This window comes from Oryctolagus cuniculus, chromosome X, assembly GCF_964237555.1.
Source record: "Oryctolagus cuniculus chromosome X, mOryCun1.1, whole genome shotgun sequence".
Lineage (NCBI taxonomy): Eukaryota > Metazoa > Chordata > Mammalia > Lagomorpha > Leporidae > Oryctolagus > Oryctolagus cuniculus.
The window spans coordinates 33,533,163-33,554,375 of record NC_091453.1 but is presented as its reverse complement, the minus strand read 5'-3'; the positions used below and the strand labels follow the sequence as shown (position 1 = coordinate 33,554,375).

General features: G+C 45.5%; 2 protein-coding genes across 25 annotated transcripts in view; one reads left to right on the top strand and one right to left on the bottom strand.

Annotated features, from left to right (window-relative positions):
* The window catches only part of LOC100353466 (zinc finger protein 182), a 46,114-nt gene that overhangs the window by 17,328 nt on the left and 7,573 nt on the right, over positions 1 to 21,213 (top strand). For 9 of the 24 annotated variants that reach the window (XM_070066994.1, XM_070066992.1, XM_008272562.4 and 6 more), the window contains 2 exons: positions 20,348 to 20,474; positions 21,045 to 21,134. In XM_070066994.1, coding sequence (XP_069923095.1) covers positions 20,348 to 20,474; positions 21,045 to 21,134 — 217 coding nt within the window. Of the gene's footprint in view, positions 1 to 4,399; positions 4,482 to 20,323; positions 20,475 to 21,044; positions 21,135 to 21,213 lie in introns of all 24 variants that reach the window. The other 15 variants (XM_070066999.1, XM_051827072.2, XM_051827070.2 and 12 more) reach the window with 4 other exon arrangements.
* LOC100341720 (large ribosomal subunit protein eL32-like) lies at positions 11,362 to 11,867 on the bottom strand. The gene has a single exon (XM_051827079.2). It carries the CDS (start codon positions 11,822 to 11,824, stop codon positions 11,417 to 11,419), a length of 408 nt encoding a protein of 135 aa, XP_051683039.1. The 5' UTR covers positions 11,825 to 11,867; the 3' UTR covers positions 11,362 to 11,416.

Below are 21,213 nucleotides of genomic sequence, written 5' to 3'. Positions count from 1 at the left end.
CATTGTGGTGTAGCAGATTGAGCTGCTGCTTGCAATGCCAACATCCCATATCGGAATGCCTCTTTAAGTCCTGGCTGCTCCACTTCCAATCTAGCTCCCTGCTAATGCGCCTAGGAAGGCAGGGGAAGAAAGTCCAAGTAGATGGCCCTTGCCACCCACATCAGAGACCAGGATGGAGTTCCTGGTGCCTGACTTCTGCCAGCCTGGCTTGGACTTGGCTGTTGCAGTAATTTGGGGGAGTGAACCAGTGGGTGGGAGATCTCTTTATCTTTGTCTCTCCTCCTTTCTCTGTGTTTCAAATAAATAAAATAAATAAATCTTTTTTAAAAAGCAAAATGGATTTCCCTCACTCTCTCTGAGCATCAGGAATTCCCTTTACCATTCTTCAAGCAACATCTAGAAAGTTCTTTGTAAACACTTGCTATGTGTCTTCAGTGCTGTCTTCTTGATTTGAAGCTGCCTTGCTCCTGGGCCAGAGAACAAGTGGCAAACTCACAGTCTCTTTGGTGGTACTTCAAATTCTGGCCTTTTCCCCTGATCAGCCTGCTACTTTTTGAAATAACTTTTCAGAAACATCACATCACCACTTCATGTGTTCTGTCTAGGTTTTATAACTGTATTCAGTGGGAGAGATAGGATGGAATGTGCTTACTCCGTCTTGGAACCTTGCAGCCCGATGCTGTCCTACACTCCGCAGCCCACAGGAACTAAGATCTCTGGGTGTGTGCCTGTGTGCTCCAACTGCTGGGTACCATTCTGCCACCTCAGCTGCTGCTTACCACCAACATTTGGGGCTTCTCACAAGCTCTAATAGCACTGTCATTAAGCTGCTGACAGATGTGGCAAGCAGTGGGATGGTTGGCTATGTGTTCACATGTCTTTTTAAACAAATTCTTGTTTCATCAGGATGTCTCTGATGCCTAGCATTTTCTCTTCTCCTTTTTTAAAAGATTTATTTATTTAATTGAAAGAGTGACAAACAAGGAGAGGCAGAGAGAGGGTGAGAGGGGGAGAGGGAGGGAGGTTGGTCTTCCATCCACTGGTTCACTCTCCAAATGGTTGCAGTAGCCAGACCTGCACTGATCTGAAACCAGGAGCCAGGAGCTTCCTGAAAGTCCCCCTCGTGGGTGCAGGGGCCCAAGGACTTGGACCATCTTCCACTGCTTTCCCAGGCTGTAGCAGAGAGCTGGTTCAGAAGTGAAGCAGCTGAGACTTGAACCAGCACCCATATGGGATGTTGGCACTGCAGGCGGCAGCTTTACTTGCTACGCCACAGTGCTGGCACCTCTCTTCTGCTCTTATAAAAGAAATAGAAACCTTTTTCATTACAAATAGAGCACTTGCACCTTATAAAAATCCAAGCAAGTCAAGACTATAATAGGAATGTGAATGTAAAAACCCATGATTGGATACATTGTCATCTGGAGAGGATTCATCTTCAGGGTTCGATAAATGTTGCCAGGGAAGTTTATCTTTTATATATATAACCCTTACTAATTCTCTTTCCCTCCATCGTTACCTTTGATTTCCTTTCTCCCCCTTATGTATTTATATCTAATTAGTCATTTTTATGTTCTTTCCATTTTCCTCCTATCCTTCCTAAGGCTTCTGAATTCACTCTTTTACTACTACTTTTGTGTTAGAAGAACTTTGTTGTGGTTGGCTTTGTGGCTGGTAAAGCTGCTGCCTGGGATGCCAGCATCCCATATGGGTGCCCATATGGGTTGCTCCACTTCCCAACCAGCTCCCTGTTAATGGCTTGGGAAAGCAGCAGAAGATGGCCCAATGTTTGGGCTCCTATACCCATGTGGAGAACCTGGATAAAGCTCCTGGCTTCAGGCTTCATGTTGGCCAGCCCTGGCTGTTACAGCAATCTGGGGAGTGAACCAGTAGATGGAAAATTGCTCTGTTTCTCCCTCTCTCTGCAGTTCTACCTTTCAAATACATATATACATACATACAGGGGTCGGCGCTGTGGCTTAGTGGATAAAGCCACCGCCTGCAGTGCTGGCATCCCATGTGGGCACTGGATCAAGTCCCGGCTGCTCCACTTCCAATCCAGCTCTCTGCTATGGCCTGGGAAAGCAGTAGAAGATGGCCCAAGTCCTTGGGCCCCTGCACCCACTTGGGGGACCCAGAAGCTGCTCCTGGCTTCAGATTGGCACAGCTCCGGCCATTGTGGCCAATTGGGGGAGTGAACCAACAGATGGAAGATCTCTCTCTGCCTCTCTGTAACTCTGCTTCTCAAATAAATAAATAAATAAATCTTTTTTTAAGAAAAATACATATATACTTACATCTTTTAAAACAGAACAACAACTTTGGGCACTTTTTAAGGGTAGGTCTGCCAATGACAAGTTTTTTGTTTTCCTTCATCACAAATGTTTTGATTTCCCCTTCATTTGTGAAGGATGACTTTGCCAGATGGAAAATTTGTGATTGACAGTTCTTTCCTTTAGCTCTTAGAAAATACATATTATGCCTCCTCTTTCTGGTTTCCTCAGTTTCTGGTGAGAGATCTGCTGTCATTGAAAGTGTTTTTTAATATAGATAATTCACTGTTTCTCTATGACTGCTTTCAGGATTGTTTTGTTCACTTTTAGTTTTTAGAAATTTAAGTTTGACATGGATTGGCACAGATTTCTTTTTTTAAAGGATTTATTTATTTTTACGTAGAAGGAGAGGCAGAGAGAGAGAGAGGCAGAGAGAGAGAGAGAGAGAGAGAGAGAGAGATCTTCCATCTGCTGGTTCACTCCCCAATTGACTGCAATGGCTGGAGGTGCGCCAATCTGAAGCCAGGAGCTTCTTCCAGGTCTCCCATGCGTGTGCAGGGGCTCAAGGGCTTGGATGATCTTCTGCTTTCCCAGGCCATAGCAGAGAGTTGGGTCAGAAGTGGAGCAGCCGGGACTCGAACTGGTGCCCATATGAGATGCTGGTGCTGCAAGCGGCAGCTTTACCCGCTACGCCACAGCGCCGGCCCCAGGCACAGATTTTTTGGGTGTATCCTATTATGAATTTATGCAGCACCTTGAATTTTTAGGTTTATGTCTTTTACCAAATTTGGCACATTTTCAGCCTTTATTTCTTTGCTGTTAGCTACATTCCATTTCTCCTTTCCTGGTACATTAGTGATTTGAATATTGGTCTTTTGTTGATCTATTGTTCTCTGAGATTCTGTCAGTTTTTTTTTCAAACCACTTTTATAATGTCTGTCCATTTGGTTCTCTTATTTCATGACTCCTATTTCTGCATGTGTGTAAATTCTTCTTCTTCTTTTTTTTTTTTAAAAAAAGGTTTATTTGAAGAGCAGAGTTATATATAGAGAGATATTCCATCTGTGGTTCATTCCCCAAATTGCCACAATTGCTGGGGCTGGGCAAGGCTGAAGCCAGGAGCTTAGAACTCCATCTGGGTCTCCCATGTGGGTGGCAGGGCCCAAACACTTAGACCATGCTCTACTGATTTCTCAGGTGCATTAGTAGGAAGCTGGATTGGCATTGGAGCAGCCAGGACTTGAGCCTGCACTCCTATGGGATGTCAGCATCACAGGCAGTAACAACCTGTTGTGCACAATGCTGGCCCCAGATGAAGTAAAATCTGTCTTCATGTTCACTGAGTCAATCCTTTGTCATCTCCACTAAACTATTGAGCCCATTCAGTGAGTTTTTAGTATACTTACTGTACTTTTTCACTTTTATAATGTCCATTCGGTTCTCTTATTTCATGACTCCTATTTCTGTGTTGAGATTTTCAGTTTTTATTTATCTTAGGAGAATTTTTAATTGTTGAAACGTTTTTATGTTGGCTGCTTTATTTATTTTAAAGGCATAGTTACAAAGGGAGAGAGGGAGGTATTTCCATACACTGGTTCACTCCCCAATTGGTCATAATGGTTGGGCTGGGCCAGGTGGAAGCCAGGAGCTTAGAACTCCATCTGGGTCTCCGATATGGGTGACAAGGGCCCAAGCACTGGACCATCCTCCAGTGACTTCTCAGGTATATTAGCAGGGAGCTGGATTCGGAAGTGGAGCAGCTGAGACTTGAACTCATGCTCATGTGGGTTGTTGGCATTGCAGGCAGCAGCTGAACCTACTGTACCGTGACACTGGTCCCTGCTTGAATCTTTATAGGATGTTATGGGCAGAATTGTGTTCCCCCCAAATTTGTATGTGTACATCATGATTAGTGCAGACACCACACTTAAATGGCCCAGTCCCACAAGACTGTCTCCATTTCAGATGTCAGCCCCAAGTGGGGTTACCCAGGCTACCTGAACTTCTGCTCAGTCAACTACAAATTCAAGCGTTATCACAAACCCGTTTCAGTTTCAATAATTTGCTGTAACATTTCCTAGAACTCAGGAAACTGTTTTACTTATTCTTACTGGTTTATTATAAAGGAAACAACTCAGGAGCAATCAAATGGAAGAGATGTATGGAGCGAAGGCTACGGCAGGGGCAGAGCCTCCATGTCTTCTCAAGGTGCGGTGCCCTCTCCGAACTTGGATAGGTTCACAGCCCTGGGTGCTAACCTCTCGTTTGGGGTTTTTCTGGAGGTTCCATTCCATAGGCCTACTTGATCAAATCACTGGCCATTTGGTGGGGATCCCAATCTCTTGGCCCTCTGCCCTCCCCAGAGGTCTGGGAGTGCGACTGAAAGTTTCCATTTTGTAATGGTGGGTCTGTTTTTTCTGGTGACCAGCTCTCATCTGGAAACTCTCTAGGGGCACTATAAATCATATCATTAGCATAGAAAATATAAATTGTAAAATATAAATTGTAAAGGTTTTGGGAGTTCAATGCCAAGAACTAAGGGCAAAACCCAAGTAACTTTTTGTTATACTACAGAATGTTGCGTTTGTTACCTGCTTCAGTCTTGGGGTCTCTCTCACGAGAGTGGCTATGAATGCTAGCTTTGCTGTGATGGGGCTCTAGAGGATGTGGTTTTGGGTGTTTACAGTGTGCCTTTCACATGACACTTTATCCTCGTGGACAGCCTAATGCCTAAGTGTCTGACCTGTGACTGGGTGTTCCTCCCACAGGGAACTGGTTTATACTGTGGCTCTTGTCTGACTCGTCTCCAGTTTATTCCTGCCAGCATACCTACTCTCTAGGAAAGCCAAGATCTGGGAAGAAGTTGGCTTCAGGTGTGCCAGTCAGGCAGGAAGGAGAAGGCAGTTCAACAAAACCCATGAAGAAAAACAGTGTATTACTTAGGATTCCAAGGAGAGAAAGGGAGGTTTTGAGATCTGTGGGTTATCATTGCCTCTGTTGGGGTCCAGAGTGTTACCTTAGATGGGTTTCCCTGGGGGTGTTATTTTTTAAGGTTTATTTATTTATTTGAAAGGCAAAGCTACAGCAGGGAAGGGGGGCAAAGACAGAGATCTTCCATCCACTGGTTCACTCCCCAAATGGTCACAATGTCTGAGGCTGGGAAGATCCAAAGCCAGGATCTAGGAGCTCTGGGTCTCCTATGTGGGTGGCAGGGGCCCAGGGGCTTGGGCCATGTTCCGCTGCTTTCCCAGGTGCATTAGGAGGGAGCTGGATTGCAAGTGGAGCAGCCAGGACTTGAACCGGCACCAACTTGTGATGCTGGCACCACAGGCAGTGGTTTCACTCATTAGGACACAGCACCAGTCCTGGGGGAATTCTAACTGGTGGGTTTAAAGGAAGCAGGCCAAATTCCCTGGAATCATACTGTGACTGAGAGAGAGTATGTAAGTTAGTTTTTGGGGGTTACTACAATAAAATACCTGAGGCGACTAACTTTTTATATTATATAAAGAGAAAATGCATATTTAGCTCACAGCTATGGAGTTTCAAGTCCAAAATTTGGCAGCCTCTTTGGCTTGGTGTTTAGTGAAGATGGTGGGTAACAGTGGAGGGGGATTTACAGAGGATCACATGGTGAGCCAGGAAGCAGAGCGAGTATTTAGTCTCAGTCTTTCGTTTTCATAACACTTGTGGAGACTGATGGCACATCCCCAGTGACTGATGGACTTCCCAGTAGGCCCCAGCTCCAAACACTTTTTTTTTTAACTTTTATTTAATGAATATAAATTTCCAAAGTACAGCTTATGGATTACAATGGCTTCCCCCCCATAACGTCCCTCCCACCCGCAACCCTCCCCTTTCCCACTCCCTCTCCCCTTCCATTCACATCAAAATTCATTTTCGATTCTCTTTATATACAGAAGATCAGTTTAGCATACATTAAGTAAAGATTTCAACAGTCCAAACACTATTACCTGTTAATTTATGACTTCAGGTATTAGAGTCCTGTATGAATTCTTGGGCCAAATCATATTCAGACCATAGCAGGTGGTTGCAGTGTATCTGCACTGTCCATGTAGGGGGTGAGGGTCTACAAGGCGAGTTGGGTAGTTTGTATCTAGCTGTCTCCAAGGGAGGCAGTCATCAGTAGGTGGCATATAAGACATAATTGGATTGAACAGATTGAGGAACTGGGTGGAGGCAGAGACCTGGAGACTGTGTCAGGGATGACTGAGCCCTGCCTCTGATATAAGTCCAACGTATATCCAAAGTAGATGCCAAAGCAACATACAATTATGGGAATTTAGTACATAGGGGACGAATAGTGCTTCCTGGGCTGGGGGCTTGTGATGTCCAGAGTTCTCGCTGCTGGATCTGCAGGGTGCCTGGTGTCTCGGGGTTCTTTGACCAGCAGGGATATGAGCATTTCTCAGCTGGCTGGGTGCTTGTGTGGGGATCCACTGTCAGTGGTGTCTGACTGCCAGTCAGTCTCTGGTTGAGTGGGGAAGAAGAGCAGTCTCCTTGCTGGCTTATTGCCAGCGGGGCTCCTACACAGTCTCCTTTGCTGGGGGCACAGTTTGGTGTTGCTGGAGGGACTCTTGTTGAGTTGGGGGCAGACCAAGACTACCCAGGCTGCTTTCTGTTGCTGGGTTAGGGGTTTAGAGAAGTTGTTGGTTCCCTAACCAGTTTGCTTTCTGGTTTCCTCCTTTTGGAATTGTATTTTGGCTGTGTCTTGCATTACTTCCAGGGTTTGTCATTGTGCTTAATGGGGAGGAGGAGGGAGAGGTGTCTGTGCCATTGTGTCCATGCTAGAAATCTACTTTCTCTTACCTCTCTTTTGAAACAAGGCACGTACAGGTACATGTTGCCAACTGTGGTTTTCATTCTGTGTAATTTGATGAATGCCTACTGAGTAATTCAAGTGTGGTTATCTTTGTGCATCAGACTAGAGAATGGTCTTTTCCTTCTTCACAACTGCGCATAATTATTGCACAGGTTGAGCATCCCTAATCTCCAAATCCAAAATCTGAAATACTCCCAAATCCAACTTTTTGAGGGCTAATGTAATGCCACAAGTGGAAAATTCCACGCTTGACCTCCTTTGATGGGTCACATCAAAACACAGGCACACTAAAAGTGTTATATCAAATTACCTTCAGCCTATGTACATAAGGTGTATATGAAACTTAAATAAGTTTCTTTATTTTTTAATGATTTATTTATTTATTTGAAAGAGATACACTGAGAGGAGTGGCAGAGAGAATGAGAGAGGTCTTCCATCCACTGGTTCACTCTCCAAATGGCCGCAATGGGCGGAGCTGCGCTGATCCGAAGCCAGGAGTCAGGAGCTTCTTCCGGGTCTCTCATGCGGGTGCAGGGGCCCAAGGAGTTGGGCCATCTTCTACTGCTATCCCAGGCCATAGCAGAGAGCTGGATCAGAAGAGGAGCAGCCGGGACGTGAACCGGCGCCCGGTTGGGATGCCAGCACTGCAGGTGGTGGCTTTACACGCTATGCCACAGCACTGGCCCCTAGACTGATCTTGATGCCTAGATCTGCCTTCTGACTCTGGGACTGCAGCCTCCAACTTGGGTGGACCCTGGTAGGCCTTGGTGATAGCTGATATAATTTGGTTCTAGCCACCATGTGGAAGACCCGGATTGAATTCCTCCTAGTGCTTGGCTTCAAGCCATTGTAGGCATCTGGGGAGTAAATCAGGGATGGGAGCACTATGTCTATCTTTATCTCTGTCTTGTAGACATTCATTTTCTTTGTTCTTAGAAGTATGTAGAGGTCTCTGGAATCCTACCTTCAGGAACTCAGAATCCATTCAGAGCCTTTGGATCTGCAACAGGAGAGTCAAAGCCAGGAGCTTCCTCCAGGTTTCCCATGGGGTACAGAGGCCCAAGCACTTGGATCATCCTCTCCTGCTTTTCCACACCATTAGCAAAGAGCCGGACTGGAAGAGGAGCAGCTCAGACAAAGACTGGCAACCATATGGGATGCTGACAACAGAGGCAGAGACTTAGCCTACTATACCACAGCACTGGCCCCTACAAGGAGCTCTTAAAAATCAAGGTGAGGGGCCAACACTGTGGCGTAGCAGGTTAAGCCACCGCTTGTGGTGCCGGCATCCCATAGGGGTGCCAGTTGGAGACCCGGCTGCTCCAATTCCAATCCAGCTCTCTGCTATGTCCTGGGAAAGCAGTAGAAGATGGCCCAAGTGCTTGGGCCCCTGCACCCACGTGGGAGACCTGGAAGAAGCTCCTGGCTCCTGGTTTCAGATTGGCGCAGCATGGGCCACTGCGGCTACTTGGGGAGTGAACCAGCAGATGGAAGACCTTTCTTTCTCTCTGCCTCTCTTTCTCTGTGTAACTCTCACTTTCAAATAAATAAATAAATCTTTTAAAAAAATTAAGGTTAAAGGGGCTGGCATTGGGGTGTATCAGGCTAAGTTTCTGCCTGCGATGCTGGCATCCCATATGGGCACCAGTTCACTTCCGTCGACTGGTTCACTCGTAAGCTGCTGTCTGTGATGCTGGCATCCAATGGGTGCACTGGTTCAAGTCCAATATGCTCCACTTTGATCCAGTTCCCTGCTAATTTGCCTGGGAAAGCAGCAGAAGATGGCCCAAGTGTGTGGACCCCTGCAACCAACAAGGGAGAGGTAGGTGTAGTTCCAGGCTCCTGGCTTCAGCCTGGCTCAGACCATTGTGGCCATTTGTGGAGTGAACCAGTGAGTGGAGGATCACTTTGTCTCTCTCTAACTCTGCCTTTCAAATAAGTAAATCTTCATAAAAACATTTTTAACAGGCAGAGAGTGAGCAAGCACTCTCATCTGCTGTTTCATTCCCGAATGTCTGAAATGGCCTGAAGCCAGACGAGACTGAATCTGGGAGCTCAGAACTCAGGCCAGGTCTGCCATGTCGTGTGGCAGGGACCCAAGAGCTTGAGCCATCACCTGCTGCCTCCCTGAGTGTGCATCAGCAGGAAGCTGGAATCTGGTTCACAGCTGGAACTCAAACCCGGACACTGATTAGGAGATGTGGGTATCCTAACCAGAGGCTTAACTGCGAGGCCAGATACACACCCTGTTTTTGTGGTTATATTTGACAGTCTTTTATTACACGGGTTTTTTTTTTAAGTTTTTATTTATTTATTTGAGAGGTAGAGTTACAGTGAGAGACACAGTAAGAGACACATTTGGGGTTCACTCCCCAAATGGCTGCAATGACCGGAGCTGTGCTGATCCGAAGCCAGGAGCCAGGTGTTTCTTCCTGATCTCCCACACTGGTGCAGGGGCCCAAGGACTTGGGCCATCTTCTACTGCTTTCCCAGGCCACAACAGAGAGCTGGATTGGAAGAGGAGCAGCTGGGATTAGAACCGGCGCCCATATGGGATGCCGGCACTGCAGGTGGAGGATTAACCTACTGTGCCACGGCGCCGGCTGCTACATGGGGTTTTTATTCATACTTAGTCTTTTCCTGCAGTCATCATAGAGGTGTTTAAGCCATTTTTTCTTCAGCCTGGCCCAGCCTCCGGCCAGTTCAGTCATTTGGGAAATGAACCAGTGGGTGAAAGTGCTTGCTCCCTCACTCTCTCTGCCTATTAAATTAATTTTTAAAAAATTTTTGTGGTAAAGATTTATTTATTTATTTGAAGGAGTTTCAGAGAGAGGGAGAGACAGATCTTCCATCTGCTGGTCTACTCCCCTAAAGGGCCACAATGGCCAGGGCTGGACCAGTTTCCACTTCTGTACTTTTATTCTTGTACATGATGTGAATATGGTTGTAATTTAACCTTTTCCAGATGGCTCTGCATTTGTCCCGGCATCATTTATTTCAAAAGTGGTTATGGCCGGCGCCGCGGCTCACTAGGCTAATCCTCCGCCTAGCGGCGCCGGCACACCGGGTTCTAGTCCCGGTCGGGGCGCCGGATTCTGTCCCGGTTGCCCCTCTTCCAGGCCAGCTCTCTGCTGTGGCCAGGGAGTGCAGTGGAGGATGGCCCAAGTGCTTGGGCCCTGCACCCACATGGGAGACCAGGAGAAGCACCTGGCTCCTGGCTCCTGCCATCGGATCAGCGCGGTGCGCCGGCCGCAGCGCGCTGGCCGCGGCGGCCATTGGAGGGTGAACCAACGGCAAAGGAAGACCTTTCTCTCTGTCTCTCTCTCTCACTGTCCACTCTGCCTGTCAAAAAAATAAAAAAAAAAAAAATAAAAAAATAAAAAAAAAAAACAAAAGTGGTTATTTCACCCTGTGCTTTGAGAGAATACTTATAGCAAATATGTTTTGCTATCTGATAGGGCTATTCTCTCCCTCTATTTTTATTTCACAGTGTTTTTCTAGCTATTCTTAAACATGTATTTTTCCAGAAGATTTTCAGTATTACTTTCAGTACCGTTTAAAAGGTTGTTTCTTTATCGAACTCTCATTAAATTATAAGCCAACTTAGGGATAACTACATCTTTATGATCTTCTGTCATTCTATGAAGAGTTTCGACAGCTCTGAAGATAGAAGCAGCAATTCCCAAGGGAGATCACCCTCACCTCTCACACCAACTGCAAGTTCACTATTCCCAAAACCACTGTTGGGTTTGGTAGTTCACCTGAAGGACTCACCGAGCTTACTAAGAGTTGTTATACTTATGGCTTATAACAGTGAGAGGAAAGAGATTGGAATCAGCTGTGGGATGAAGTGCATCCATCAGCCTCCAAGCAAGTACCCAATATGGAGCTTACTTTTTTGGATATAGTATTGCTAGCTAGGTAAACTCATGTGAGTCTTAGTGTTCAGAGCTTTTACTGGGGCTTTATCACATAGTCGTGATAGTCCAGGTGCATGGTCTTAGTCTCTAGCCCCTTTCTCCTGGAGTAACCCAAGTCCCCCATCCTAAATCATGTGGTTAGTCTTTCTTATGTGGCTAGTTTCCACCATCAGTGTCAGTATCAGACTATCTATGGTTGACTGAAGGCCCCCATGCAAACGAAGATACTCCTGTAACACGGTGCCTTAAAGATTACCTTCTAGAAGCCAAGGACAGAAGGCAGCTTTTTGAGCAAGAGTAAATTATTTACTACACACTTTTTTATTTTTGCAGTTTTCAAGGTTTTATTTAAACACAAATAAAATGTGCACCTGAGTCGCCTACTCATTTTCTTTACTGCGCAGCCTGGCGTTGGGGTTGGTGACCCTGATGGCCAGCTGGGCCACTCTCTCCACAATGGCTTTGCGGTTCTTGGAGGAGACGTTGTGAGTGATCTCTGCACAGTAAGATTTGTTGCACATCAGCAGCACCTCCAGCTCCTTGACGTTGTGGACCAGGAACTTCCGGAAGCCGCTGGGCAGCATGTGCTTGGTCTTCTTGTTGCTCCCGTAGCCAATGTTGGGCATCAAGATCTGGCCCTTGAATCTTCTCCGCACCCTGTTGTCAATACCTCTGGGTTTCCGCCAGTTACGCTTAATCTTGACGTAGCGGTCCGACTGGTGGCGGATGGACTTCTTGGTCCTCTTTTTGACGATCTTGGGCTTCACCAGGGGTCTGAGGGCAGCCATGGTGCCGAGGAGAGGGCAGCCACCTCCGGAGGCAGCGCCAAGGAAGAGAACTACTACACACTTTCAAGAATGAAAGATATCTTGTCATTTGTTAAGTTTATTTTTGTACCTTTCATGTTTTTTTAAAAAGATTTATTTATTTGAAAGAGTGACAGAGATCATCCATCCACTTGTTCACTCTCCAAATGGTTGCAATGGCCAGAGCTGGGCCAGGCCAAAGCCAGGAGCCCAGAACTCCATCTTAGTCTCTCATGTGGGTGGCAGGGGTCCAAGTACTTGGACCATCCTGCATTGCCTTTCTAGGATCATTAGCAAGGAGCTGGATTGCAAGCGGAGTAGCTGGGAAACAAACCAGTGCTCTGATAAGGGATGCTGGCATGGCAAATAGCAGCTTAACCCTGTGTCTCAATGCCAGCCCCTTCACAAATGTTTTAAAGTTTTAAACAAAGGTTTTCCACATTTCTTTAGAAGTTTATTCCTATTTTATTATTTTATATTTGAAAGGCAGAGATTCGGGGGGAGGGAGGGAGGGAGGGAGGGAAATATCTTCCATCTACTGGTTTACTCCCCAAATGGCCACAATGGCCGGGGCTGGGCCAGGCAGGAGCCAGAAGCTTCATCCAGGTCTCCCACGTGGGTGTCAGGGACCCAAGGACTTGGGCCATTTTCTTTTGCCTTCCCAGGCACATTCACGGGGAGGTGAATCTGAAGTGGAGCAGCTAGGTCTTGAACCGGTGCCCATATGGGATGCCAGTGCTATAGGTGGCAGCTTAACCTGTGCCACAGTGCTGGCCCCAGTCCCTATTCCTATTTTCTTTTCTTTGTTCTCCCACATATGAGGGAGAACATGCATCATTTGTCTTTCTGTGTCTGATTAATTTCACTTGACATGGTATATTCCAATTCTGCCCATTTTGTTCCAGATGATAGGATTTCATTCTTTTTTTATGGCTGAGTAGTAGTCCATTCAAGATTTTCTTTATCCATCCATCTAATGATGGATGCCTTGGTTGATTCCATATCTTGGCTATTGTGAAGAGTGTTGCAATGAACTTGGTGGAGCAAGTATCTCTGATAAAATGATTTCATGTCTTTTGGGTGTATACCCAGTAGTGTGATTGCTGGATCATATGGCAGTTCTATTTCTAGTTTATAAAGAAATCTTCACACTGTTTTCCATAGTGGCTGCACTGATTTACATTCTCACCAACAGTGTATAAGTGTTCAACCTTTCTTTACATCTTCTCCAGCATTTGTTACTTTCTGCCATTTTTGATAATAGCCATTCTGACAGGGGTGAGGTGATATGTCATTGTGGCTTTGATTTGTGTTTCCCTGATGGCTATTGATATTGAGTGTTTTTTCATGTATTTTTTGCACATTTATATTTCTTTTGAGAATTATCTATTCAGGTCCTTTGCCCATTTCTTAATTGTTGTTGAGTTTTTTTTTTTTTTGTTTTTGTTTTTTTGTTTTTTTTGGTGTTCTTGATATATTCTAGATATTCACCCTTTGTCAGGTAAGTAGCTTGCAAATATTTTTCTCCCATTCTATTGAAAGTCTCATCACTGTATTGTTTCCTTTGCTGTGCAGAAGCTTCTGAGTTTGTTGGAACCCTGTTTGTCCAGTTTTGTTTTTGTTGCCTGTGCTTTTGGGGTCTTATCCAAGAGATCATTGCCTACACCGTGTCTTGCAGTGTATCCCCTATATTTTCTTCTAACATTTATGATTTTAGGTCTCACCTTTAGGTTTTTGATCCATCTTTATTTGCTTTTATATATGGTAAGAAATAGCAATCTAATTTTTTTATTTCCTTTTTTCATTTTTAACTGATACCAATATTTAATGCCTTGAAATTTTCTCTCTTTACTCTTTATCCTATAGTTTTTGATACTTAAATCTTTTGTCATTTTTACAAATTCTGAAATTTTGGTTTGTATTTCCCCTCTCCCAAGAGTTGTTAATATAAGTATTTAATTTCAAGGTGAAAGATCTGTTGCTATTAATTTTCAGTTTTATTGCATTTTCATTAAAGAGTTGTTTGTGTTCTTTCTACTTTATGGAACTTACTGATTTGTGACAATATATGATTAGTGTTTTTAAGACTGGTTTATTTGAAAGGCAGAGAGAGTGCAAGAGCGCTCCCATCTGCAGGTTTACTCCCCAAATGGCCACAATGGCCAGTGTTGGGCCAGGCTGAAGCTGTGAGCCTGGAACTCCATCTTGGGCTCCCATGTGGGTAGCAGAGGCCAAGTAGTTGGACTGTTTCCACTATCTCCCCAGGCACATTAGCAGGGAGCTGGATCAGAAGTGGAGCAGCTGGGATTCCAACTGGAGCTCTGATACAGGGTACCAGCCTTGCAAGCAGCAGCTTTATATGATTATTTTTTGTGACTGCTCCTTATGGGCTTGAGAAAAAGGTATATTTTCCATGATTAGGGTGGACATTAATATTTATGTCCATAAGGTCTGCTTTATTAATCGTGTTGTTTAGGTTTTCTGTATTCTTCATTTTGTTCTAATTTTCCTGTCTTGTGCTGAAAGTAGTAGCTCCTACTGTTAGTGTTTCTGTTTCTCCTTGAATCTCCCGTGCCTGCTACTCTATGTAGATATTTGCTTGTAATTTGTTACATAGGTGTCTACTACTGATATATTTCTTTTTTAAGATTTTATTTATTTTGAAAGAGTTGGAGGGAGGGAGATCGATGTTCCATCTGCTAGTTTACTCCCAAGATGGCTGCAAGAGCTGGGGCTGAGCAGACCAAAACCAGGAGCCAGGAGCTTCATCTGGCTCTCTCGAGTGAGTGCAGGGACCTACACACTTGGGCCATCTTCCACTGCTTTTCCCAGGCCATTAGGGAGCTGGATTGGAAATGGAGCAGCAGGGACTTGAACCACCGCCCCCATGGGATGCCACTGTCAAAGGCAGTGGCTTTCCCTGCTGTGCCACACCACCAGCCCCACTGATAGATTTCTTGAAGTGGATATTAGCTTTAAAATGTCCTTTTTATGTTTAATATGTTTTTGCTTTCTGGTTCGAATTCTTATGTCGGGAGTTTCCAGTTGTTTGGTGTACCATTGCCTATTTATTATTCTTAGCCTTTCTGATTCACTTTGTTTTAGGTTTGTCTCTTGTGTATGGCATTGAGTTGGATCTTGCTTTGTGAGCCAATCTGAAAGTCTTTTCCTTTTAATAAGTCTTTTTAAAGCTTCATCCTATTTCTTGATTTGAATAACGTTTGGTCTAAACTCTGACATGTTTTATTTTATAATTGTGTGTGTTCTATTGCAATGACTACTGCCAGCAGCTGTCTAGAGCTGGGCTCAACTTAGTCCCAGACACATTAGCAGAGAGCTGGATTGGAAGAGGAGCAGCTGGGACTAGAAGCAGCGCCCATATGGGATGCCGACGCTGCAGGTGGAGGATTAACCTACTGCACCACAGTGCTGACCCCTGTGATTACAGTTTATAGCAAAGGGATAGAAGTGGGATCAGCTAAAGGGAAGAGATGCATAGGCTGAGGTCTGGGAGGGTTCCAGCTGTTGTAGTAAACTGTAGAAACTGTTGTAGTTCCCCTTCATTTTCCTATCCTAGAGCACGTCAAGAAGTGACAACATGCAAAGTATTGATGACCAGGGAAGTTAACCATGGTTTTGGTGTCTGGAATGTGATTGAATCATTGGCCACAAGGTTGAACTCGGTTTTCAGCCCCTGTCTCTTCCCTGGAGGTTGGGCTGCTATCACGTGGCTCAAACTGTGAAGTCTTTTCTATGGATTGAATGCTTGTTCCCTCCAAAACCATGTTGGAGTTTAATTGCCTATGCAAAAGTATTCAGAGGTGGGCTTTTAAGAGGTGATAAGGGCTCCACTGTCGGGAGTGGGTTTGGCACTGCTATAAAAGGGTGAATTTGGTCCCTTCTTTCCGTCTCTTGCCTTCTTCCCCTGCCAGTTGCCAACACCTTGATCTTGGACTTCTCAGCCTCAAGAACTGTGAGCAATACAATTTTGGTGATTATAAATGATCCAGTCTCAGGTATTCAGCAGAAATGGATTAAATCACCCTCTAATCACCTGATAGGTTTTTCTGTCTTGGTCAGCCTCATCTGAGTTATTTCCTTAGCTTAAGCTACCTAGGAGCCCACTGTGAATAACAAGCGTTGTTGATTTGAGATTTTTCTTTTTTTTTTTTTGATGCATTAATAGGTATAAATTTCCCTGTTAGTACTGCTTTCACTTCATCCTGTATGTTTCGTATGTCGTGTTTCATTTTCATTTGTCTCAAGGCATTTTCTAAGTTCTCTTATAATTATTGTTTGGGAGTGTATTGTCTAATTTTCACCAATTTTTCCAGTTTTCTACTGATTTCTAGTTTCATTCCATTGTGATTGAAAGAGATATTAATGGCCGGCGCCGCTGCTCACTAGGCTAATCCTCTGCCTGGGGCGCCAGCACACCGGGTTCTAGTCCCGGTCAGGGCGCCGGATTCTGTCCCGGTTGCCCCTCTTCCAGGCCAGCTCTCTGCTGTGGCCCGGGAAAGCAGTGGAGGATGGCCCAAGTACTTGGGCCCTGCACCCCATGGGAGACCAGGAGAAGCACTTGGCTCCTGCCATCAGATCAGCGCAGTGCGCCAGCCGCAGCGCGCAGGCCGCGGCGGCCATTGGAGGGTGAACCAATGGCAAAGGAAGACCTTTCTCTCTGTCTCTCTCTCTCACTGTCCACTCTGCCTGTCAAAAAAAAAAAAAAAAGAGATTAAAAAAATTTTGTCTATCTATGGGGTTGGAGCTGTGAACCTCTGCTTGCTGATTTAAGTCCCAGCTGCTCCACTTCCTATCCAGCTCCCTGCTAATGCGCCTGGGAAGGCAATGGAGGATGACCCAAGTGCTTGGGCTTCTGCATCCACAAGGGAGACCCGGGTAAAGCACCTGGTTTTCTCCCTTAAAAATGGTGGTTTGTTTTGTTTTGGTGACTGCTACCTTGGGTCCTGCACACCTTTCCTGTAGCTGGTGTTCTGATATGCCTAGCCTTTCTTTCAGTATTTTCATCCTTATGGTAGATTTTCCAAGTGTGATTTCAGCTCACCTTCAGGCTCTCCACTCCCCTCTTCTGTCTTATTTACTGGTCTTTCAGACCCTCCTTGAGGTCTACAAAGGTTCATGGCAGGAGTTTGAAAAACAGTTGTGCTGGAATTTGGTACTTTTGTTTTCCTTATAGATAATTAGAAAGTGACAATAGTCTATTTTCTGCTATGTTATATATTCTGAAGGCATAGGTGATATGTGGTTTTCATGTTCTTCATGTTGATGTGTATAGTTTTTGGAGACTATATGGAGAGGTTTGGATTTGTATAGTTGGATTGATTCTTGATTGCCTGTAAGCTACTTAAAATTTTTTTTCTTTGAAAGACAGAGTGACAGGGAGAGGGAGAGAGGTCTTCCATTTTCTGTTTCATTTCCCAAATGCCTGCAATAGCTGGGGATGGGCAAGGCTAAAGTCAGGAACCAAGAACCCTATCCTGGTCTCCCACATGGGTGGCAGGGGCCCAAGCACTTGCAAACAAGACCCCACCCACCTCGCCCGCTTTCCTGAGCCTTGGGGGGACCAGCCCACAATGAGCCTCTGTTGTCCCTTGCTGTCTCTAATAAACCTACCCCGCATACCTTGTGTGTGTGGATGCTATGTCTCTTTGGAGCCAGTGTGAAGTGGTAGTTCATTGCATTGTATGACTGTGCCGCAACCTGCCCACTCTGTTGTGCATGGGTTGCCTCCCGCCCCTGCTTTGATTTGGTATTAGGAATAGTTGGTGCTGCCGTGAACATGGCTGTACTTGTTTTCCAGAGCACATGTACATGCTTTTCCCCAAGGTTTGAAAGTCTACATCAGAGTCAGATTCTGGGTCACGGTATATGCACATCATTCGCTTCAGTAAGTAATGCTAGCCTGTTTCACCAAAGAGATTATATCAGTTTACATTCCTAACAGTGTTCACATTTCAAAACAACGTTATGGTATTTTAGTCTGCACAATTGTAACTTTTCTGGTTGGTGCCTAAGTAGTATCTCTGTGTGGCTTAAATTTTCATTTACCTGGATGGTAAGGGGGTTGAGTACATTTTCTTTTTATGTTCATAGGTCATTTTTTTTAAAATTTGGGAGTGAGAGAAAGAAACAGAAATAATGTCTTCCATCTGCTGGTTACTCCCCATATGGCTGCAATGGCCGGGGTTGGGCCTATCTGAAGCTAGGAGCTTCTTTCAGGTCTCCCATATATATGCAGGGACCCAAGCACTTGGGCCATCTTTCACTGCTTTCCCAGGCCATAGCAGAGAGCTAGATTGGAAGAAGAGCAGCCAGGACACAAACCAACACCCATATGGGATGCTGGCACTGTAGGCAGAGGCTTAGCCTATTAAGCAACAGCGCTGGCCCTGGTGATTTTTTTTTTAAAGAGATTTATTTTTATTTATTTGAAAGAGTTACAGAGAGAGGTCTTCCATCCCCTGGTTCACTTGCCAAATAGCAGCAACAGCCAGAGATGAGCCAATCCAAAGCCAGGAGCTTCCTCTGGGTCTCCCACATGTGTGCAAGGGCCCAAGTACTTGGAGCCATCTTCTGCTGCTTTCCCAGGCACATTAGCAGGGAGCTGGATTAAAAGTGGAGCAGCTGGTAGTTGAACTGGCGCCCATATGGAATGTTGGTATTGCAGGCTGGGTCTTTAAACCATTGCGCCACAGTGCCAGCCCTGGTCATTTGGCTTTTACTGATATGTACCTGTTTACTTCTCTTGCCCATTCTTCTTTGTTATTTTGTATATTCCATGTAAGATGCCTTTAATTCTCATGACTGCAGCAGATAATGGCCCCATCTGTAGCTTGCCTTTCACTGCCCTACTTTTATGTTTATAACACAAGGCTTTTCCTTTACGAGTAGTGCTTTTCATATCTTGCTTTGGAATTCTTTCCCTATCCCAAGCTTAGGAAACATTTTTCTCTATTGTTTTGACTTATTGAACTCACAGCTGGAGCTACCCAAAAATGGTGGCAGGGGAGTTTCCTACAAGAGAGTGGGACCTTTTGGGATTCCAAAGAAAGGTGCTAAAAGCCAGGATTATCAGTCCAGAGCATTTTTTTGAGGATCTCACTTACAGAAAGGGCTTCAGTCCCCTGTCTCATGATGGACAATGAGAGAAACGGATGTCCTACCAAGGGGTGTTCACACCAAGGTGGCAGAGTATTGGGTTTGATGGGAGAAGCTTGAGGAACTTGACTCGGGGCCAGGGCTGGTTTCTCTCAGTGTTTTGGGCAACAACCTAAACACCTTTCTCAGTGCCTGGGAACGTTCAAGGTCCCAACTTGAGTTCAAGACTGCTGGGAATACCATGCAGCTGGCCTGGTTACACAGCAGTATAGGCACTGTGTTCCAGCAAGGTCAGGAGAAAAAGGAGGAAGCAGAGGGCCCTCCAGTTACTCTATAGACACTTGTGTCACCTCACATTATACAGTTTATCTGTAGCTGATTTTTGTGTATGGTCAGAGGGAATAAATTTAATTTCCCCTCCAGGTAGATATTCAGTAAGCCATCTACATTTATTAAAAAGATCACCTTCCTACTGCTTACTAAGCTGACTTTGTCATAAATCAGGTGTGTGTCTATACATGTTTGGATTCTTTTTAGTTCCACTGGACTGTTTGTCCATGCTTAGGGTAATATCACATTTTTAATATCATATTACCTAATGGAATAGTTTTTATACCATAACTTGTGATTCTCCCACAAAGTAGGTTACTAACTTGATATGAAATAGACATGCTATATTAAGTCATCATGGTGCACTGGGAACCCAATCAGACTTTTCCCTACATTCTATCCTCATCACCCAATGGTGAGCGTTTTTTAAAAAGATTTATTTGAAAGAGTTACACAGAGAGAGGAGGAGAGGCAGAAAGAGAGGTCTTCCATCTTCTGGTTCACTCCCCAATTGGTTGCAATGGCTGGAGCTGTGCCAATCTGAAACCAGGAGCCATGAGCTTCTTCCAGGTCCCCCTCGTGGGCGCAGGGGCCCAAGGACTTGGGCCATCTTCTACTGCTTTTCCAAGCTATAGCAGAGAGCTGGATCAGAAGTGGAGCAGTCTGGACTTGAATTGGCACCCATATGGGATGCTGGCACTGCAGACGGCAGCTTAACTTGCTATGCCACAGCACCAGCCCCGAGCATTTTCTTTTAAAATTTGAAAGAAAGCGGGAGATGCAGATTGTCCATCTGCTAGTTCACTCCCCACCTGGCTACAATAGGCAGGACTGAGCCAGGCCAAAGCTAGGAGCCTGGAACTCCCTCCAGGTGGCCCATGTGGGTGGCAGGGACTCAGGTGCTTGGGTTATCATCCATTGCCTTTGAGGTACATTATCAGGGAGCTGGGTCAGAAACAGAACACTCAGGACTTGAACCAGCACTCCAGTATGGGATGCTGGCATTGAAAGTGGTGGCTTTATCTGTCATTTTAGGATAAAAGAAATGTACTATTACAGGCACTTGTGACATTTGAGGACGTGGCTGTGGATTTCTCCCAGGAGGAGTGGCAGTACCTGAACCCTCAACAGAGGACTCTGTACAGAGATGTGATGCTGGAGGCCTACAGCAACCTGGTCTCTGTGGGTAAGAGTGGCCTCCTTGGCTGATTTTGCTGTTTAGGATGATTATGTCCGGTCGAGGGCCTTCTCTTTTCAATTTCCCCCTTTTCTCTCCCGACACGGTATTTTTTTAAAATTTATTTGACAGAGTTAGACAGTGAGAGAGAGACAGAGAGAAAGGTCTTCCTTCTGTTGGTTCACCCCCCAAATGGCTGCTACAGCTGGCGCTGCGCTGATCCGAAGGCAGGAGCCAGGTGCTTCCTCCTGGTCTCCCATGTGGGTGCAGGGCCCCAAGCACTTGGGCCATCCTACACTGCCTTCCTGGGCCATAGCAGAGAGCTGGCCTGGAAGAGGAGCAACTGGGACTAGAACCCGGCACCCACATGGGATGCTGGCACTGCAGGCAGAGAATTAACAAAGTGAGCCACGGCGCCGGCCTCCCGACACGGTATTTGTGACCTTGAAACCCAGAATTAAATGGTTTGACTTGCTCATGTGCGAAGCAATAGGTCCCTGGTGCTGCCTCCAAACTGCAAGTTTGCTGTCTCTGAGGCTCTAAAGAACAAGGAAGTACCCTGTCATTTCTCATTCACAGGGCAACAGGTCACCAAACCAGACCTCATCCTCAGGTTGGAAGCAGAAGAGCTGTACCCAGAAGGAAAAATCCCGATTTGGAACTTTCTGGGTAAGTGGCATTGAACCAGGCTCTGAGGACAGAAGGTCTCAACCTATCATTCGGGTGAGGCTTCCCTGGAAAGGGCTTT